We start from the raw sequence: 19,126 nt of genomic DNA, 5'->3' as shown, positions 1-19,126 counted from the left end.
ACAGTGAGTCGAAGCCAAAAGGAAATGATTCAACCACCAAGCAGGAAGCCACATGATGTCACGCGGTCATGTGACTGCTGGGAGACGGAGCTCAGATCATCTGGAAGTCCAGATTTAAAGATTCCCCCAGCGCCTCGTCTCTCTGCTCTTCTCCTCACAGGTTCAGAAATCAAAACGCTTCATAAAGCTTTTCTTTCCAGAATATTTTCTAGTTTTAAACCCAGACGCCAAAAGCTCTGCTGAGGGACGCAGTGACACCTAGTGGAGCAAATGGCAACTAACAGGCGCTGAAGGCCAGGAGGGTTTGGATGTGAGGAAGAAGCTTCTGGACTTTGATCATTTTTTGTTGCTCAGACCTGCTGGGGGACAGATGGGGACAGGTGGGTCCCTCGGATGGGGCCCCTCAGAGCAGTGACTTCCTCCAGCCAATCAGCAGCTCTGTGTCTTCCTCTCTGCAGACCAGAGACGTGACCAATCAGCAGTGAGGCTGGTCAGATAGCAGTGTGTGTGTGTGTGTGTGTGTGTGTGTGTGTGTGTGTGTGTGCAGATTAAATGCAGCCTGTAGCCCCTCCCCCTGCAGCCTCTATATATTGAGCAGTGGAGCCGGCGGGCTGCACTCTCCTGCAGACAGTCAGAGAGAGAGGAGTGTGTTCAGCAGAGAGAGAGAAGAGCGTGTTTAGCAGAGAGAGAGAAGAGTGTGTTCAGCAGAGAGAGAGAGAGGAGTGTGTTCAGCAGAGAGAGAGAAGAGTGTGTTCAGCAGAGAGAGAGAAGAGTGTGTTCAGCAGAGAGAGAGAAGAGTGTGTTCAGCAGAGAGAGAGAGAGAGGAGTGTGTTCAGCAGAGACAGACTGAAGCGACCCCTGGAACACGATGGATGACTACAACCTTCCCTTCTGGATCTACCTGGCCGTGGTGACGGTGTTTGTGGGCGGGGCCATGAAGAAGATCCTGGCGTCCCACCTGAGCGCGGGGCCCACCCTGGTGGCCTGGCTGGGGGCCACGGTTCTGGTGGAGCGGCTGTGGGCGTTCTGCCTGCCGGCCGTGCTGCTGCTGGTTCTGCTGGTCGTCGTCTGCTGCGTCCGCTCCGGCTCCGGGACCGGCCCGCCGCCCGGCCCGCCCGCGGAGGGCAAGGCCGTCTTCATCACAGGTAAGGGGAGACTCCGCCTCCTTCCTCAGGTGCGCCGGACTCTGAGAGGCGAGCTGAGAGCAGAACGCGTGCAGGCGGCTCCCTGCTGGGAGTTCATGCCTGAGACGCTGCTTCACGTTTAGCTGCACAGACCTGCAAGGAGCCCAGAGCAATAAAAAGGTCAAAGGTCAGAAAAATGTTCAAGCTTGGCTTAGGAACTTGTTTGGTAAGTTTCCTGCAGGTTCCAAATAAAACCACAAACAGAGTTTTTCACTTTTTCTCTTCAAACAAAATCTCAGTTTGAATTCATGGAAAGCAGCTAGCAGCTAGCTAACCTGAGCTAGCTGGAGGGGTGTGTGTGTGTGTGTGTGTGTGTGTTCATTTAATGACTTTCATATTAAAAGTCATTAAGATCTGCAGTGTTTTTTCTGGTCTGATTTGTGTTTTTGTCCCACATTATCAGAGATCCAGTTGATAACAGGAAATGTGTGTGTGTGTGTGTGTTTGTTTGTAGTACCTTGTGGGGATCATTTTCCTGACACTACGTTGTGGGGACCCACTGCTCCTTATGGGACTGAATTCTGGTCCCCATAAGGGGAAACTTATTTAGGACTAAGGTGTGAATTGAGTTTTGGTTATGGTCAGGCTGTAGAAATGAATGGAAGTCAATGGAAAGTCCCCACAAAGATAGCCACGCAAACATGTGTGTTTCAGTGTGTGTGTCCGTGTGTTTGGGTGCGTGTGTCTGTGTTCTAGTACGTTTGTTTCCAATACCTTGTGGGGACCATTTTCCTGACATATACTACGTTGTGGGGACCCACTGCTCCTTGTGGGGTACTGAAGCCTGGTCCCCACAAGGGGAAACGCTGTTTTTGGGTCAGGGGTCAGATTTAGGACTAAGGTGTGAATTGAGTTTTGGTTAGAGTTAGGGTTAGGTATGTAATGGATAGGGATAGGGTTTAGGCTGTAGAAATGAATGGAAGTCAATAGAAAGTCCCCGCAAAGATAGCTGAGCAAACGTGTGTGTGTGTCTGTGTTTCAATGTGTGTCGGCGTGTGTTTCTTTAGTAATTCTCCGGCGGTGGAAACCTTCCCAAATGGCCTCTCCGCTCAGCTCTTTGAAAAGTAAAACCGGCGTTGCCACGGAGACCGGGAGCCGTCATGCGGCCTGCTGTTAGCGGCGTATAAGCTCCGCCTCTCACTGACGTCAGGGGAAACGCACCATGTGTCAGAGAAATGCTAAAATGATGCAAGCAAACCAGGCGACCTTTAACCTTCGGCCGGAGCTAGATAAGACGCCCCATTTCCGTCCATGACCTTAACGTCACCAAGCAGCCGTCTGCACATAGCACACCTCCAAATGTCCTCCGAGACGCCGCCTTTGAAAGGTCAGAGGTAATAGGCGAGACGACCGGGCTCCGATCTAATCCATCGATTATCCATTCTACAAAGGCCAGATTAAAAACTGATCAGCTACCTGGGGAGGGTCAAAGGTCATGTCCAAACCATCTGGACTCCATCCACAGGAAAACTTCTCTTCAGCTGTCAACCTTCTAAGCAGGTTCAGAGGTCAAAGGTCAGAGAAACGACCAGAATCCTCAGAGCTCTGCCTCAGACTCTACAGCAGGGATCTCAAACTCCAGGCCTCGAGGGCCGCAGTCCTGCAGGTTTTAGATGTGCCACAGGTACAAAACACTGGAATGAAATGGCTTCATTACCTCCTCCTTGTGTGGATCAGGTCTCCAGAGCCTTAATGACCTCATTATTCTGTTCAGGTGGTGCAGCAGAGGCTCATCTAAAAGTTGCAGGACTGCGGCCCTCGAGGACTGGAGTTTGAGACCCCTGCTCTACAGGCTTCAGGTCAAAGGTCATACCACACCTACTCTCTCTAGAAACAAGATGGCCGCTGAACTGAAGAGTCCTCTGGACAGACAAGACAAGAGAGGAGACACTGGACTTGGATGGACAGAACCAGGATGGCAGACCAGATAGACGGGATAAAACATCTGGAGACTTGGCTGTCCCACAGGTCCACGAGTCTCTGTGGTCCACGACCCGCATCCTGCGTCCTCAGGTCCAGAGGACTCCACAGCGTCATGCGAACTCTCCCTGTGGTGGAGAAGAGCTACGGGACAGTAGCCGCCCTGGACTGGGATGCAGCGCCAACTCTGCAGGCAGGACACTCGGAGGAGACTCGGAGGAAAGTTGGAAGGGATTTTTAGGAGACTTGGAGACTCAAAAAGGAATGCAGCGGTTCGGACTCGGGTCAGCTGCCAGGTTCTGTTCATTGAGTCTTTATACCTTTGACAAGTCATTGACCACAGACTTGTATCAAAGTGCTTTATTCTAGTCTTTTTTTCCCTTGCCCAAGTCGTTTTTATTGCTTTCATTATTTAGCTTTTTATTTCTCCTGTTCTTGTTTTTCTTGGTTCTGCCTCATTTTCCTGGTTTTGGTTTGTTTTTTGCCGAGTCCTCTCCGTGTTTTATGACTTTTTATTTCTCCTCTTGCTATTTTTGCCTCTGACATTTCATGTTATTCTGTTCCCACACACGCCCCTCCTCCCCCTGCTGCTGCCGAGTTCATCAGAGTTCAGCTTTATGTGAAGACCAAGTCAATCGGTGGCGAAGAGTTCGCCTTGTTCTGTGCTTGGTGCTTGTCAGAGTGTTGAGCAACGCGCTGCGCTCCGAGTGGATTTCTGCTTATGGAGAGTTTTTCTCTCAGAAGAAGCAATGCTGACCTTTGCTGTCTGCAAAAAGGGAGGAAAACAACCCAGAGCTGCAGAAAGTTGCTTAATATTTGTGCAGAGACTCGTCTGGTTTCACCGCAGAAACACGTCAAAATGGTCCGATACCACAGAACTCTCTGCAGCACCACAGAACCAGCGTCTGGACATCATAGGAGACATGATGAAATGTTTGGGTAAACGCCAGCAGAGGCAGAACATCTGATGTTATTTATAAAGAAACAACAGAACCTGACGAGTCTCTGATCTCATTACAGACCTGAGAGCAGCAGGGGGCAGCGGTTCAGGCTCTGAAGGTTTTAATGAGACTCCAGTAATAAAGACCAAAGTATTTCAGATTTGTTATTGGGACACGACATGATCACGAGTCTCATGAAATATTTTCCCATCTTCTGGCTGTTACATAACCTGGAGACAGAGAACATCTTGGAGCATGCCCAGAGATCCACAAATTGCTCAACAGCTCTCTGATCCTCATTCCTGCTGTCTCCAGCCTGGCAACAGGCGGACCAACTGAGCCCAACAGAACCCCCCACAGGTGCCTCAGAGTCTAACGGGTCCAAACACAGCAGTTACAGGACCTACCAGAGCGCTCCACACTAATTCATCATTTAGTTGTAGTAAATCTCCAACATCTGTCCTTCCTCTTCCTCCAATCTTCGGACATCTTTCCAAATGTCACCAGAAAGATGTTTTTCTGCCTCTTCCTGCTCAGACGCTAGGCAACATCGTCTTTCTTCAAATTAGTGTTAGGAGCAGCAAGAAAAGTTTGCTTGTTTTATTGGGATCCAGTTAGAAGATCTTCTGGGTCACCAGTAAAACTTTCAATTCTCTCTGAAAGAACACCTTCAACTTCCAGAATAAAACATAAAGCACAGAAAATCAAGGAAGAACTTCAGATGGAAGTGGACACTTTTATTTCCTCCAGGTTGTGGAGAGCAGGCCAAGTCCCTCCAGGTCTCTCTGCTATCAACAGTCTTCTTCTTGTTGTTGAAATCAGAGATCTTCTCATGACCTTAAGGTGTGGCTCCCAGCTGCATGATCGACCTTCCCGACAGATTTATAAACTCTCTGGTCTCTTCTTTCACATCTTTGAAGCTTTAGCGGAGCCGTAGAACTCGAAGCATATTTCCACAAAACGTCTGCACCATCAGTCAAAGTGACACAGGTCTACTTTGACTGATTCTCATCTCTGCTGAAAAGAAATTACATCTTAAAATGAAGGAAACGTGAGATGAAAACTTTGTTTCAGATGTTCTTGGTAAAACGGATGGAGATCTTTCCTTATCAGGTCCAAATACAAACGCAAATACAAGAAACCTTTGTATGGAAAGTTCCCAAACCAGCATAAGAGAACACTGCACCGCAGTAAAGCCTAATGTTCACGCTCTGACTCTTTGTAAGTACAATGTTTATTCATATCTATAAATACGGGTATGAAGACATAAGAGAGATTCCATGAATGATCAGGGGTTCCTGAAACAGTAACAATAAATCCTCGTGTCTTCAGGTGTATTGAATGAAGGCAGACCATCCAGAACCAGAGCTGGACGGCAGAAGGAGGAAGAAAATTAAAACAATTTGATAAAAATCCTTCAGAAATATGAGAAACGGCCAATTAGAACCTGATGAACCCGAGATTCACAAACCAGATCAGAGAATCTCCTCAACGTTTCTGAGAACAGCAAGTTTCATCTCCATGTTCTCCTGGAGCCAGCCGACCCGAAGTCAGAACCTGGTTCCTGTGGAACCTGGACCACGCGGAACCAAGCGGAACATGTGGATCATGTGAACTTTGCGGACTATGTGGAACCAAGCGGACCATGTGGATCATGTGGAACCAAGCGGACCATGTGGAACCAAGCGGACCATGTGGATCCAAGCGGACCATGTGGATCATGTGGAACCAAGCGGACCAAGCGGACCATGTGGAACCAAGCGGACCATGTGGATCATGTGGAACCAAGCGGACCATGTGGAACCAAGCGGACCATGTGGATCCAAGCGGACCATGTGGAACCAAGCGGAGCATGTGGAACCAAGCGGAGCATGTGGAACCAAGCGGACCATGTGGAACCAAGTGGACCATGTGGAACCAAGCGGACCATGTGGAACCAAGCAGACCATGTGGATCCAAGCGGACCATGTGGAACCAAGTGGACCATGTGGAACCAAGTGGACCATGTGGGACCTGGATAATGCGGACCCTGGCAGCCTCAGTAATCGGAGCTGCAGATGTTGCTGCTGGCCTCCACTCACACACAGATGTGTGTTTCTAACCCTGTTCGTGTTTCTGTATCTGACAGCGTTTGTTTGTTTCTTCACCGTGGGGCCCCTTGGAGCCTTGGCCCCGTTGCATAACCACGTTGCCCCCCGCTCGGGATTGGATAGCATTAAAACATGTTCAGCTGTCCTCCTTTGTCTAAAACTGGACTCTTGACCCCACCTCACCCTGCAGACAGAGGGAAGCACTGAGGTCTCCTCCAATCAGATGCAAGCATTCACCATTTACTCTAAAACGCAAACATGAATTATGTAAGCTCAATTAAACAATTAGTTAACAATTGGTTAATAATTAGCTAATAGTTAGTTGGTGTGCCATGGGATTATTCCTGGGCTGAGAATAAAGCACCAGGCTCAGCATGACGCTGTGTTGCATTCATGCTGCGGCTCTGGAAACAAAACGGCTTTCTCCCCAGGGCAGCAAAGCCTGAGGGGAGCCTGTTGGTTTCACTTTGAATTGCTTTTTTGCTGCTTCTTAGTCCATCCAGTAAGTGTGCATGAGCGCCCCCCTGTGGTGAGCATATTGTAAGAACATGCTGTGTCTCTGGGAAGCTGCTGATGCTCCAGTTGGTGTCTGACTGAGCAGCAGTTAGTGTGAACTTTGATTCAATTTCTGTAAATTTAAATCTGCTCCACTGTGCAGCGGCTCGCCCCCTGGCTCTGGTCTGACTCCCCACACCTGCTTTCATCCCCCCCAGCTGTCAGACTGCGGCTCAGAATAACCCGGCAGGTGAAGCCGGCTGGCTCGGCCTGCAGCGGGGAGCCAAGCAGAGGATGGATTTCACTCCCACTCAGCGGCTCCTTTCTCAGGATACGATGCTGGACGTCCTCCAAGGACACGGCAGCAGCAGCGTGCCAACGCCTCGCCGCTCTCGCCAGCAGAGCCGCCGCACAAAGAGGCCCAAAGAGAACAGAAAGTTCTGCTGCAGACCAGGCTGTGGGAGAACTGGACAATGAAACGGGTCTGAAGACCAGAGAGGATGGACATCAGAAACCTGGAAGTCCATTTATCAGGTGTGGGCCCAACAGAACCAGCTGGTTCTGCCAGAATCATCAATTAAAACAATGAAAACGATGTCAATATGGATAATTTTCCTTTTTCTCCCAGCATGTTGAGTTTCTCCACCTCCAAGTCTTAAAGCAGCTGCAGGTTGAAAAAAATCAAATGCTTCTGATCGGTTTCCTCTGAATTCAGTTTATTTAGAGAAAACAAGACAGTTCAAAGAAATTCATATCATCAAAACATAAAACTGAACAAATGTCACTTTCTTTGCCTCTGCTAGTCAGAAGACTCAAACCTGAAGCTGATAGATTTACATCTGCACCAGATTCACAAAGCAAAAAGCCCCAAATGGAGGAAATTCATTTAGAACAATTTTAGCTTCAGATCTGGACGCTTTAGGGTCAGAGGTTACAATGTTTAGATTCTGAATTTCAAACTGTCACTATGTGATCATTTATGAGAAAATTTTATATGTATATTACATGTAATGTATGGATGGATGTGACTGTGTGTATAGATCAGTATGTATGAGTACAGGCTGTCGCTGTTTGTTCCCGCCACATAAATTTATGACAAATTAATAGTAGAAATCTGGCAGTGAAGCAAAATGATCCTCGTTTCTCAGCAGTCTGAGACAAACATCTCAAAACAAAGTTACTGAGCGGCTCAGTGGAGCTCCTTCAGGATCAGAAGATAAACCGACAGCAAACACTTCTGACCTGTGAACTCTGAACTTGGCCCTCTGTGCAGGTCTATGCAGAAAAGAAAACAGACGTACAGATTTGTGTTCAAGAAATAAAGAAGTCTGTAATCAGCTGTTTGTTTGGATTTTATAAACCTTTTAACGGCAAAGAAAACTGTTCCCCACCAGGAAGAGGAGGCACTCTGCCTGGACACAGCCGATGTGTTGAAGACTCTGAAAAGAGTCAACCCACGGAAGGCCCCAGGCCCCGACAACATACCTGGGCGGGTGTTCAGGGAATGCGCAGGTCAGCTGGCTGGTGTCCTAACAGACATTTTTAACACCTCACTGGACCAAGCCACAGTGCCAGCCTGTCTCAAAACTGCCTCCATCATTCCGGTGCCAAAGAAACCTCAAGTCACCTCTTTCAACGATTACCGGCCTGTGGCACTGACTCCCATCATGATGAAGTGCTTTGAAAGGCTGGTAAAAGAACACATCGTCTCCAGACTCCCCTCCACATTCGACCCGTTCCAGTTTGCCTACCGCCGAAACCGCTCCACTGAGGACGCCATCTCCTCCGCCCTACACCTGAGCCCGGCTCACCTGGAGGAGAAGAACACTCATGTGCGGATGTTGTTCCTGGACTTCAGCTCAGCGTTCAACACAATCATCCCACAACATCTGGCAGGAAAACTGGGACACCTGGGCTTCAGCACCCCCCTGCGCAACTGGCTGCTAGACTTCCTCACCGACAGACCTCAGTCAGTCCGGATCGGACAACACACCTCCGATGTCATCACCCTCAGCACAGGCTTCCCTCAGGGCTGCGTCCTGAGCCCTCTGCTGTTCACTCTGATAACACACGACTGCGTCCCCAGGTTCGCCACCAACCACATCGTGAAGTTCGCGGACGACACAACGGTGGTGGGCCTCATCAGAGACGACAACGACCCGGACTACAGAGAGGAGGTGGAGCAGCTGGTGGACTGGTGCAGAGACAACAGCCTGATCCTGAACGTTGACAAGACGAAGGAGATGATCGTCGACTTCAGGAAGAACCGGCCCAGCCACGCTCCACTGCTCATCAACAGCTCGGCTGTGGAGGTGGTCAGCAGCACCAAATTCCTGGGGGTGCACATCACTAACGACCTCACCTGGACTGGGAACACCACGTCTCTGGTCAAGAGGGCACAGAAACGCTTGTATTTCCTGCGGAGGATGAGAAGAGCACACCTGCCCCCGCCCATCCTCAAGACGTTCTACAGAAGCACCATAGAGAGCATTCTGACCAGCTGCCTCTCTGTGTGGTGTGGAGGCTGCAGCGCCTCCGACTGGAAGAACGTGAGGAGAGTGGTGCGGACAGCAGAGAGGATCATCGGGGCCCCCCTTCCCTCCATTCAGGACATTTCATCCCAGCGCTGCGTGTCCCGAGGCCGAAACATCGTCAGTGACCCCTCACACCCCCACCATGGACTGTTCTCCCTGCTGCCCTCTGGAAAGAGGTTCTGCAGCATCCGGTGCAGGTCCACCAGGTTCTGAAACAGCTTTTTCCCACTTGCCATCAGACTGCTGAACTCTTAACTGGACTGCACTCAAAAACTGGTCTCCACTTTATACCTTGCACATGTACAGAGCTAAATAACTTCTATTTTACTGTCATTCCTGCACTTTATATTTTATATTCATATTTATATTCATATTTTATACTGTATTTTATTTTATTCTGGAGTAACCTCATAACATTGGAACCTCAAAACATTGTTCTGAGCCGTATGCAACCAAATTTCGTTCTGTATACACCCTGTGCATGCAAAATGACAATAAAGTCAGTCTAAGTCTAAGTCTAACAAAATGAATCACAGTTTAAAGAGATTAACAAAACTAGACCTTATTTGGGAAATATTTATCTTAGTTGTAAAAGCAATACAGTAATAACACTGTAGGTTATTTAATTTATATAAATTTTAATAAAATATTGTCACAGGAATGTCGCCATCTTGTTCACGCTGCAATGCATTCTGGGTAAATGACGTGTAATGGCTCCTCCAGCTACAACAGTGATGAGTAACATTATTAAGCCTTTTTAATTTGAACCGGAGCGCATTGAAACCGATCAGAACTAGAAATAACAAGAGGTGATGAAGAGGAGGAGCAAACAGAGGAAGAGTTGGCTGTAGCAGCTGCTGCTGCCTTCAGGTTCATAATGAAACAATGAATGAGACTCACCTGGTCACTGTGTGGTCCGGTAAGAACTATAGCTCTGTCCGGTTCGGCAACAGCTGTTGCTGGTGGTGGTTTCACATTCAGTACTGTCTAGCTCTGTTAGCATTCCCAGCGGTAATAGCTCTGTTAGCATACCCAGCGGTAATAGCTCTGTTAGCATTCCCAGCGGTAATAGCTCTGTTAGCATACCCAGCGGTAATAGCTCTGTTAGCATTCCCAGCGGTAATAGCTCTGTTAGCATTCCCAGCGGTAATAGCTGGGAATGCTAACGGAGCAAACCGTTAGCATGCTAACGTCCCGCCCCCAGGTCCTTCGTTGTTGTTCCACTCCGGCTCTCGCACTGCGCTCTCCTTTCTTTCATGTGGGAAATTATCCAGATTCGCCTCAGATTTTTATTTTTTTATCACAGCCAATAGTAACACAGTGTGGCGTTATCTAAAATGACACCAGTCAAACGCAATATGATCAACAACTACTGGGGTAAAGTTAGCCTTCCTGTGTTTACTCTGTAGACTCCAGTACAGATTGGACCTGATGACGTCATCAACCCATCGGTGAAAAAATGGCGACCTCCATGGGTGACAAATACAACAAAAGATGTGCATTTTTGAAGTAATTATGAGTTCTGGCGTATCAAAAACAGCATTTTTTTAGGTAATAGGAAAATTAACAACATATTTAGGTCAACATGTTAAATAATCCTGGATCCTTTTAAAGTTTAGGAAAGTGAGACATAAAAATGGTGCAGAAACAATGTTTTTACACCTCAAGAGCTTAAATGGAATATAGTTACATCTTTTAAATTACATTAAATACTTTTACAAAAAGTATGAAATGTAATGATGGTTTGGCATGGAAGCAGGAAGCATCATTGGTTCCCAGTTTTCCCTCTGTGTCCCTGCAGGCTGCGACACCGGCTTTGGGAACGCTGCAGCGAAGCATCTGGACTCTCTCGGTCTGGACGTTTTTGCCACCGTTCTGGACCTGACGGGAGACGGAGCCAGAGCTCTGCGGAGAAGCTGCTCATCCCGCCTCACCCTGTTGCAGGTGGACATCACGCAGCCGCAGCAGGTGCAGCAGGCGCTGCTGGACACCAAGGCCAAGCTGGGCCTCCGAGGTGGGTTAGGGTGGAGGCACGTACGTACGCACACACAGCACCGTGAGCGAACACACAGTGGGATGCAGATATGAAGGAGTCAGGAAAACAAACCTTGCATGGATTGAAAGCAGCAAAGTTTGATGGGAGCCAAAGGACGGAGCTCTAGAGGACGGCGCTTTGAGGGACGGCACTCTGGGGGACGGCGCTTTGAGGGACGGTGCTCTGGGGGACGGAGTTTTGGGAGACGGAGTTTTGAGGAACAGAGTTTTGGGGGACAGAGCTCTGGGAGATGGAGTTTTGGGCGACGGCGCTTTGAGGGACGGAGCTCTGGAGGACGGCGCTTTGAGGGACGGTGCTCTGGGGGACGGAGTTTTGGGGGACGGAGTTTTGGGAGACGGAGTTTTGGGGGACGGAGTTTTGAGGTTGGCGCTTTGAGGGACGGAGCTCTGGGGGACGGAGTTTTGGGAAACGGAGTTTTGGGGGACGGAGTTTTGGGAGACGGAGTTTTGGGGGATGGAGTTTTGAGGTCGGCGCTTTGAGGGACGGAGCTCTGGGGGACGGAGTTTTGGGAAACGGAGTTTTGGGGGACGGAGTTTTGGGCGACGGCGCTTTGAGGGACGGAGCTCTGGAGGACAGCGCTTTGAGGGACGGCGCTTTGAGGGACAGAGCTCTGGGGGACGGAGCTCTGGGGGACGGAGTTTTGGGGGACGGAGTTTTGGGAGACGGAGTTTTGGGGGACGGAGTTTTGAGGGACGGAGCGATGGGGGACGGAGCGATGGGGGATCGTGGAAGAAGTCATGAGCTCCAGATGTTTGGCAGCAGCTGGCGGGACTGATGGACAAGAGGACTGGGACCAGAGGGACAAATATCCACTCAACAGGTCCAGATGATTTGGACCGTAAAAACTGGCCCAGATGGACCTGTAGGTCTCAGAGCCGCCAACTGTTTTGGACCGGTTCTGAGATAATCTGAATGAAGCTCTACAGCCGCATTCATTCCAATCCAAGTTTGACTTCCTCTGCTGGTTCTGCTGGTCCCTCCAGTCCAATGGACTGTTTGTGCCGCAGCCTTCTAGGAAACCCTGGAACAAGCAGCTGTTCTGGGACCAGTCCGAGAGTCGGCGGCTTCCACTGGGACGAAAAGCTGAGGGGGCGGTTTCGTGTTTCACCCGGGAGTCAGACTCTCTGTGATTGACTCAGAGCTGCAGCTCCCACAGGCTTAGAGGGAGGCCTAACCCTCTAAGCTCTAAGGCCTAACCCTTAGAGCTCATAGAGTTGGCTGCTGCTCACAGTCATTCAGGGATACGCTGGCTGCTGTGTGTGTGTGTGTTGTAAGGAATGAAGGTAAAGGTCACAAACACACTCTCTCAGGGCTTCTATTTGTTCTTATGTTGTGGGGACATAAAGCTCTCTGCGGTGACTCTCCTCACTTCTGAGGACAAAGATCAGAAGTCTTCATCACATGAATCATTAAAGTTTAACGCAGCGGTTTGAGGTCTGGGCCAAGTTTCCAGGAAAAGTCAGGGATGTATCAGGATCTCCTGCGCTGAGTGAGTAAATGTTTATGGAACAATGAGCAGATTTGTTTAATCCTTTGGTTGCAGAAGTATTCAGAGGGTTTGTTGAGGCTGCAGACGCTGCTTTGCTTCCTCAAATGTCCCCGGGACATGTGTCCCAGAAAGAGAAGTCGAGGGATTGAAGAATGAAAGATGAGACGTCCTCGGTCAGGGTGGACACAACACATCTGGACAAATGAACCCGGCCTTGGGCAGATTGCTTTGTTTCCTCTTTAGATCCCAGCTTTGATCTCCAGACGCATTTTAAGCCAGAATTGTTCTGAGTTTTTATAAAGACAATAAAAACAAATTGTTGTTTTTATTGTCTTTATTCAGGTTTAACCTGATTTTGTTCAAACACCTCACACCGTCTCTCAGGCTGGTTTCCTTCTGATGGTCCGGTAGACCCAGTTCTAATGGAACCATAACTCCATCATCTGCTCCAAACCAACCTGTTCCCCTCCTGGCCTGTGGGGGCGCTGCACCAAGAACCACTGAAGGAAACGACACAAAAACCTCTGAAGACACTGAGAGCAACTTCCTTCTTCACCAGATGGAAACAAGATGGAGGCGTCAGATTTTAGCGGTTGGAGGATTTCTCTTTAGTCTTTGGCTAAAGACCAGGAGCCATGGGGCGTGCTGTGGTGGCGTAGTGGTTAGCGCCACCCATGTTTGGAGGCCTTGAGTCCTCGACGCGGCCATCGTGGGTTCGACTCCCAGACCCGCCGATATTTGCCGCATGTCTTCCCCCGTCTCCTTCCCCCTTTCCTGTCAGCCTACTGTCATATAAGGGACACTGGAGCCACTGCTGCTAGCGCTAGGCTAACACGTTAGCTTTGGTTTTATTTACCCAGAATGCCTGTGCTGTAGTCCACTTCCTGCTTTAGGTCTCTGGTTCAGTTTGTATGTGAACGCCAAGCGGACCAAAGTTCACTTCAACTGAGGTTTGGAGGACCAGAGGTCAGAGGTCGATTAGCGTTCACACCAACTGGACAGGACTTTATAGCAAACCGACTGGAGTTGGACTAAAGTGGACTGGTGGGAACGATGCAGCCTAAGGCACGGTGGTGGAGGGCGTATGATCCGGGCTTGCTTTGCAGGTATTGAGTTGAAGATGCTGCGACAGACTGGCGACCTGTCCAGGGTGACTCCGCCTCTCACCCGGAACATTAGCTGGAGAGGCACCAGCAACCCTCCCAACCGCACTAGGGACAAGGGTGTACAGAAAGTGGATGGATGGATGGATGGATGGATGGATGGATGGAGTTGAACATGAACTTCTTTGGAGGTCAAAGTTTCTGCCTCAATCGGAAACTTTGAAATCATCTTTGTCTTGATAAATAAGCTGAGTTAAAAGAATAATCTGAGGTTCTGTTGAGCTGACTGGTTCCGGTTTCACATAATGGGAACCTTATGAAACAGGAAGTCACCTGGTCGCTCCCTCTGAGGCCTCTACAGGCCATTCTCAGACCTAAATACGGATCCCACAGCGACCGAAAACAAAGCCTGGGATTCTGGGTCATTGACCCCAGACGGGGCGAGCGAGGCTTGTTTACAGATGGGGAGAGAGACAGGCTGACTGTTGGTGACCCGACCGCGGTCTTATCTGCACGTAGCCACCCTGCAGATGTTACATAAACCCTCAGAGACCGTTGGTAGGTTTCTGCAGCTGACCCATAAACATGGAGCGGAGGTCCATCACTGAGACCCTAAAGCTACAGAACCCGGTCCAGTCAGGACATCAGTTGGTTCTTTAGGTCAGAGCTGTCTGTGTTTTTCCACTTTCCTCCAACATCAAACATTAACATTCAGGAAGTTAAAGTCAAACCGGAACCGTTTAGACTCAGCCCACAGGCCTCAGCTCCCACTTGATGACTGTGTGTCTCTCTGTGTGTGTGTGTGTTTGTTTCTAATACCTTGTGGGGACCATTTTCCTGACACATACTACGTTGTGAGGACCCACTGCTCCTTATGGGGACTGAAGCCTGGTCTCCACACGGGGAAACGCCGTTTATGGGTCAGGCCTAAGATTTAGGACTTAGGTGTGAATTGAGTTTCGGTTAGGGTTAGGATAAAGGTTAGGTTTAGGCAGTAGAAATGAATGGAAGTCAATGGAATTTCCCACAAAGATAGCCACACAAACATGTGTCTGTGTGTGTGTGTGCAGGTCTGTGGGGTTTGGTCAACAACGCAGGAGTGTGTGTGAACTTGGGAGACGCAGAGCTGTCCTTGATGTCCAACTTCAGAGGCTGCATGGAGGTCAACTTCTTCGGCACGGTGAGCGTAACCAAGAGCTTCCTGCCGCTGCTACGACAGGCCAAAGGTCGCATCGTCAACATCTCCAGCCCAGCCGGTGTGTAACACACACACAGTACATAACTCGAGGTGTTAACTGTGTGGCATGCATTTGTATTCAGAGCCCAGCAGTCGGTATGTTTTTGTAGAACAGGGGTGGGCAACTTCATGACTGGAGGGCCGGAGTCCTGCAACCTTTAGATGTGTTTCTACTTCAACACACCTGAGTCACATAACGAGGTCATTAGCCTGAGTCTGACACATACTGTGCAATGGACCAGGAAGACATGTATGTAAGAGTTGCAGAACACCGGCCCTGGAGGGCTGAGATTTCCCTCCCCGGTTGTAGAACCTAACACTGCTGTAAACTCATGAACTCCATCCTCCCGGACCCGCTGGGTCTCCATAATGCTGAAGGTTCTGGAGAACATCTGAGGCCAGAACCAGAACATCTGCACTCTGGTTCCTAGCTCCAACATCTGAAAGTTGGATTGGATTTAATTCAGGGGGATCAGGATTAAGGGGTTCGCCACATAACAGATATTTCTTAGTGAAAATGCTAAAAACTATCAGTGCTTTTCTCTCCTGTTCAGTCACAACCAACTTTCTGTTGGTTCAGCATTTGGCTGCAAAGTGACAGAGAGTGAAAGAGTTCATGGGGTGTAAATACTTTGGCAGGACTCTGCACTGCTCCAGAATCAGCCACCTGCCAAAGCAAACAGACTGAGCCAATCCAACTCAAACTGTCTGGGAGCCAAAACTAATCAATCACAGATCTTCAGGCCAGATATTTTCCACCCTGGACAACAAGTTTAGCAAACTGTGTTTTTGTGACATTAACCCATTAAAGTCCAGCTCTGCGCTGACTCACTGGGGGCCGGCGGTGGGCAGAGCGGTCAGACTGTGTGTGACATCAGAGTGACGCTCCGACCTCGTCTTCCAGGTGACCAGCCGTTCCCCTGCCTGGCGGCGTACGGAGCGTCCAAGGCGGCGCTGAACCTGTTCACTGAAACCCTGAGACATGAGCTGGTTCCCTGGGGGGTCAAAGTGAGCACCATCCTGCCGTCCTCATATAAGACAGGTAAGCCCCGCCCCCAGACGTCGACCTGGCCTCACCTGCAAGGGGCAGCTGCAGATCTGATGTAGAGTTGGCACAGAAAGAGCAAAGCAGCTCCCCCTGCTGGCCATTGACCAGATCTACACTTGTAACTAGATGTTTTAAAATAAACATATCATGTAAACAAATTTAAATCGTTTGGCTCAAAACTCTCCACATTTATGAGAAAGGGTTTACCTCAGTCAGCTGGTCAGTCGGCTTCCCAGCTCAACACCAGTACAGATCAGTTTTTAGTGGCTGTGGACCCGTTCCGCTTCAGTACCGACCCGTTATTCCCAGCATCCATCAACACATCAGCACTACAGTGAGTCCTTCAAACACCAGGAGCAAAGTCATAATGAGTGACCATCCAAGTCAAGGAAAACATTTATTATTAAACTAATATTTTCTATTCACAGACAAAAGTAATAAACTAAACTAATACAAAATAAAGATGACCAGAAACGTTGCCTGCGGAGTCTGACATATCATAGTTATTGATCCCTAATAACCAGATTCTCATTATTGATCTCTGAAAAGATCTTCACTTTTTCCTGCTTGCTTTCTCATCCAATTTGACCTAAAAGAAGAAACGTCCAGTTTGAAGTCAGACAGAACCTCTTGGTACACTGGACTCCTGTCTGGGTGGTTCTGAGAGGCCGGACTCTTCGCATTCCAGGGATCCCGTCTCAGAACAATAAATAAAAGCTGCTTGGTTTTCCAGTTAAGGAATTAATTAATTCGATCTGTCTCAGTTCTTATAAGCTCCAGGTCCAAACTGAGCTGGACCAGAACCAACCAGCAGGGAGAAAGGGAAGCCTAAAGCCCGTGACGCTCCAGGTGAAGAGCTGACACCGGTTCTCGTTGGCACAGCTACGTGACAGAAATCGCATCGATTTGTTCGTAGCCTCGTGTTGTTTGCCTCTTCCTGTCACAAATCACCTGGATGAACTTTTCGCCCTCTCTCTATGTGAACCTATTGGTTTCAGTTTGTGTATTTGTTTATGTGGAAGCTCCTCAATTTCCAGCAAGTAGGATGTGTAGGTTCAATTCTCTGAGACAGTGAGAAAGTCCTACTGTTGGACCAAAACACTGTACTCACCGCTCAATTCTGGTCCGATACATCAAAGGAACATCCCACTGACTCCTTCGCTTCTTCAAATGAAGAATAAAATGAGATGTTGCAACTGGTCACTTATTTCCTCATCCTCCAAACTTATGAACTTGAAACAGTCGATCCTCTTTGTCAGGGTTGCTGCTGTAAACCCTAACACTGACCAAACGTCCTGACACGCGACCAAACGACCTGACACGCGACCACTTTGAAAACCGCCGGTCTAGACAGATGATGCTATCACTATGTTGGTTGCCATGGTAACTCTTATCTTCTCCCAGCTCCCTCCAGCAACAACGCCTACTGGGAGCAGCAGCACCAGCAGCTCCTCCAGAGTCTGCCTCCGGCGCTGATGGAGGAATACGGCGAGGACTACATCGCCGAGACCAAGGACTTGTTCCAGAGCTTTGCCGAGCACGCCAACCCAGACCTCAGTCCTGTAGTGAACGCCATCGTCCATGCGCTACTGTCGCCTCAGCCGCAGGTGCGCTACTTCGCCGGGCCCGGCATCGGCCTCATGTACTTCATTCACAGCTACTGCCCACTCAGCATCAGCAACCGCTTCCTGCAGAAATTGTTTGTGAAGAAGACGCTGATGCCACGCGCGTTAAGGAAGCAGTCGGGTCTGGAGGCGAACCTCGGCCTCAGCAACAACAATAACAACGAGGAGAAGCTGCAGCCGTTGTAAGGAGTAGAGGACCACTCCAGTAACACTCAGAGCCAGACCCCTCCTGTTTGTTCTGTAACTGTTTGACTCCGCCCACCTAGGAGACTACTCACCTGGAAGTCAGGGGGCGGAGCCTGTTAGACGTAGCAGCACAAGTTGATCAGAGAACCTCATCAGGTTTGCTCTGTGTGCCTTCATCACTGAGAGTGCAGAAGCCTCATGCCACACATGGACCAAAGGGGGCGCTCACGTAAATCATTCAGTCACCGGTTCCTTAGACTCCACCCGGTTGGCATGCCTGAACTCCTAAAGTGAGCGCTCTCAAACAAGCTACTGCCCGACAGTCAGCCTCTCTGTTTTACCTCATCACACTCCTCTGAAAGGACGTGGCCAATCACTTCAAAATAAAAGTCCCCATACGATAGAAGACATTGGTGATATCAAGCCTCAGTCCTTCTGCGTTAAAGCTGCTGTACCTGTAGCACATTGCCACAGCCTAAGGCACATATTTAATGAAAAATATCTATTTAAATCAGACACATGCTCCAGATTTTATAACAGAATGTGTTCCCAGAGGGAGAACACCCTAACCCACCAGCCGCATGGTTTCTCTCATCCCTGAGAAATGTTTTAATCTGTCCCAGTTTGCAGCAGATTTACAGAACCAGTCCAGTACCATGTACTGGAGGACACATCTGTGTGAGTGAGCGTGTGAGAGAGAGAGACAATGTGTGTGTCGAGTCTGAAGAACCACCTGTGGAAACGTCCCATTATATTGTTTTATAATCCAACTATTTATGGCGTATTTTCTTCCATCACTTAAACTGTGAATTTTATACAAAAAATGAAAAACTGTAACAAAAATATATGTTCACTTTGTTTATTCTTTCATAGAAATAAAGTTGACTTTTTCAGACATGAGAGCTGCTGATTTTTTGAAGATCTGATTGGAGATCAGCTTTCAGGAAGCAACAAGATCAAATGAAGAAACTTTGAAAGAGTAAATTAGTAGTTTCTATCATTTCGTATCATAACAGAAAACAGTCTCAGCCATCAGCAGACCCAGACCGCCAGCTCTGCACTGCTGGCTAATTTTACCAAATCAAAAGATGATTTGGTTAAAATTTTATGTGCAGCTTTTTTCCTCACTGAATAAATGTTCCTAAATTAATCTCAAAGTTTTTCACTGAGTTTTTGCTGAAGGAATAAAGCCTGAATTTCTTTTCATTGTTTCCATGT

The 19,126-nt window shown here is 48.8% G+C and overlaps 1 protein-coding gene across 1 annotated transcript; it reads left to right on the top strand.

The window, feature by feature from the left end:
• The first annotated feature begins 743 nt into the window (after positions 1–743).
• On the top strand, positions 744–18,808 carry LOC116718833 (corticosteroid 11-beta-dehydrogenase isozyme 2-like). Its single transcript, XM_032561078.1, has 5 exons — positions 744–1,145; positions 10,966–11,178; positions 14,883–15,068; positions 15,954–16,091; positions 17,502–18,808. The coding sequence occupies exons 1-5, from the start codon at positions 869–871 to the stop codon at positions 17,906–17,908; spliced, it is 1,221 nt and encodes a 406-aa protein (XP_032416969.1). The 5' UTR covers positions 744–868; the 3' UTR covers positions 17,909–18,808.
• The last annotated feature ends 318 nt before the right edge of the window (positions 18,809–19,126 follow it).

This window comes from Xiphophorus hellerii, chromosome 4 (genome assembly GCF_003331165.1).
Source record: "Xiphophorus hellerii strain 12219 chromosome 4, Xiphophorus_hellerii-4.1, whole genome shotgun sequence".
Lineage (NCBI taxonomy): Eukaryota > Metazoa > Chordata > Actinopteri > Cyprinodontiformes > Poeciliidae > Xiphophorus > Xiphophorus hellerii.
Note: the sequence above shows the minus strand (reverse complement) of the source record. Positions and strands in the feature narration are given on the sequence as shown.

What these genes read in the sequence shown, in the direction of transcription:
- LOC116718833 (XM_032561078.1), top strand. Translation starts at nt 869, where the DNA reads ATGGATGACTACAACCTTCCCTTCTGGATCTACCTGGCCGTGGTGACG. An exon ending in GGCCAAGCTGGGCCTCCGAG is followed by an intron (nt 11,179 to 14,882) that starts GTGGGTTAGGGT and finishes GTGTGTGTGCAG; the next exon opens with GTCTGTGGGGTTTGGTCAAC. An exon ending in GCCGTCCTCATATAAGACAG is followed by an intron (nt 16,092 to 17,501) that starts GTAAGCCCCGCC and finishes ATCTTCTCCCAG; the next exon opens with CTCCCTCCAGCAACAACGCC.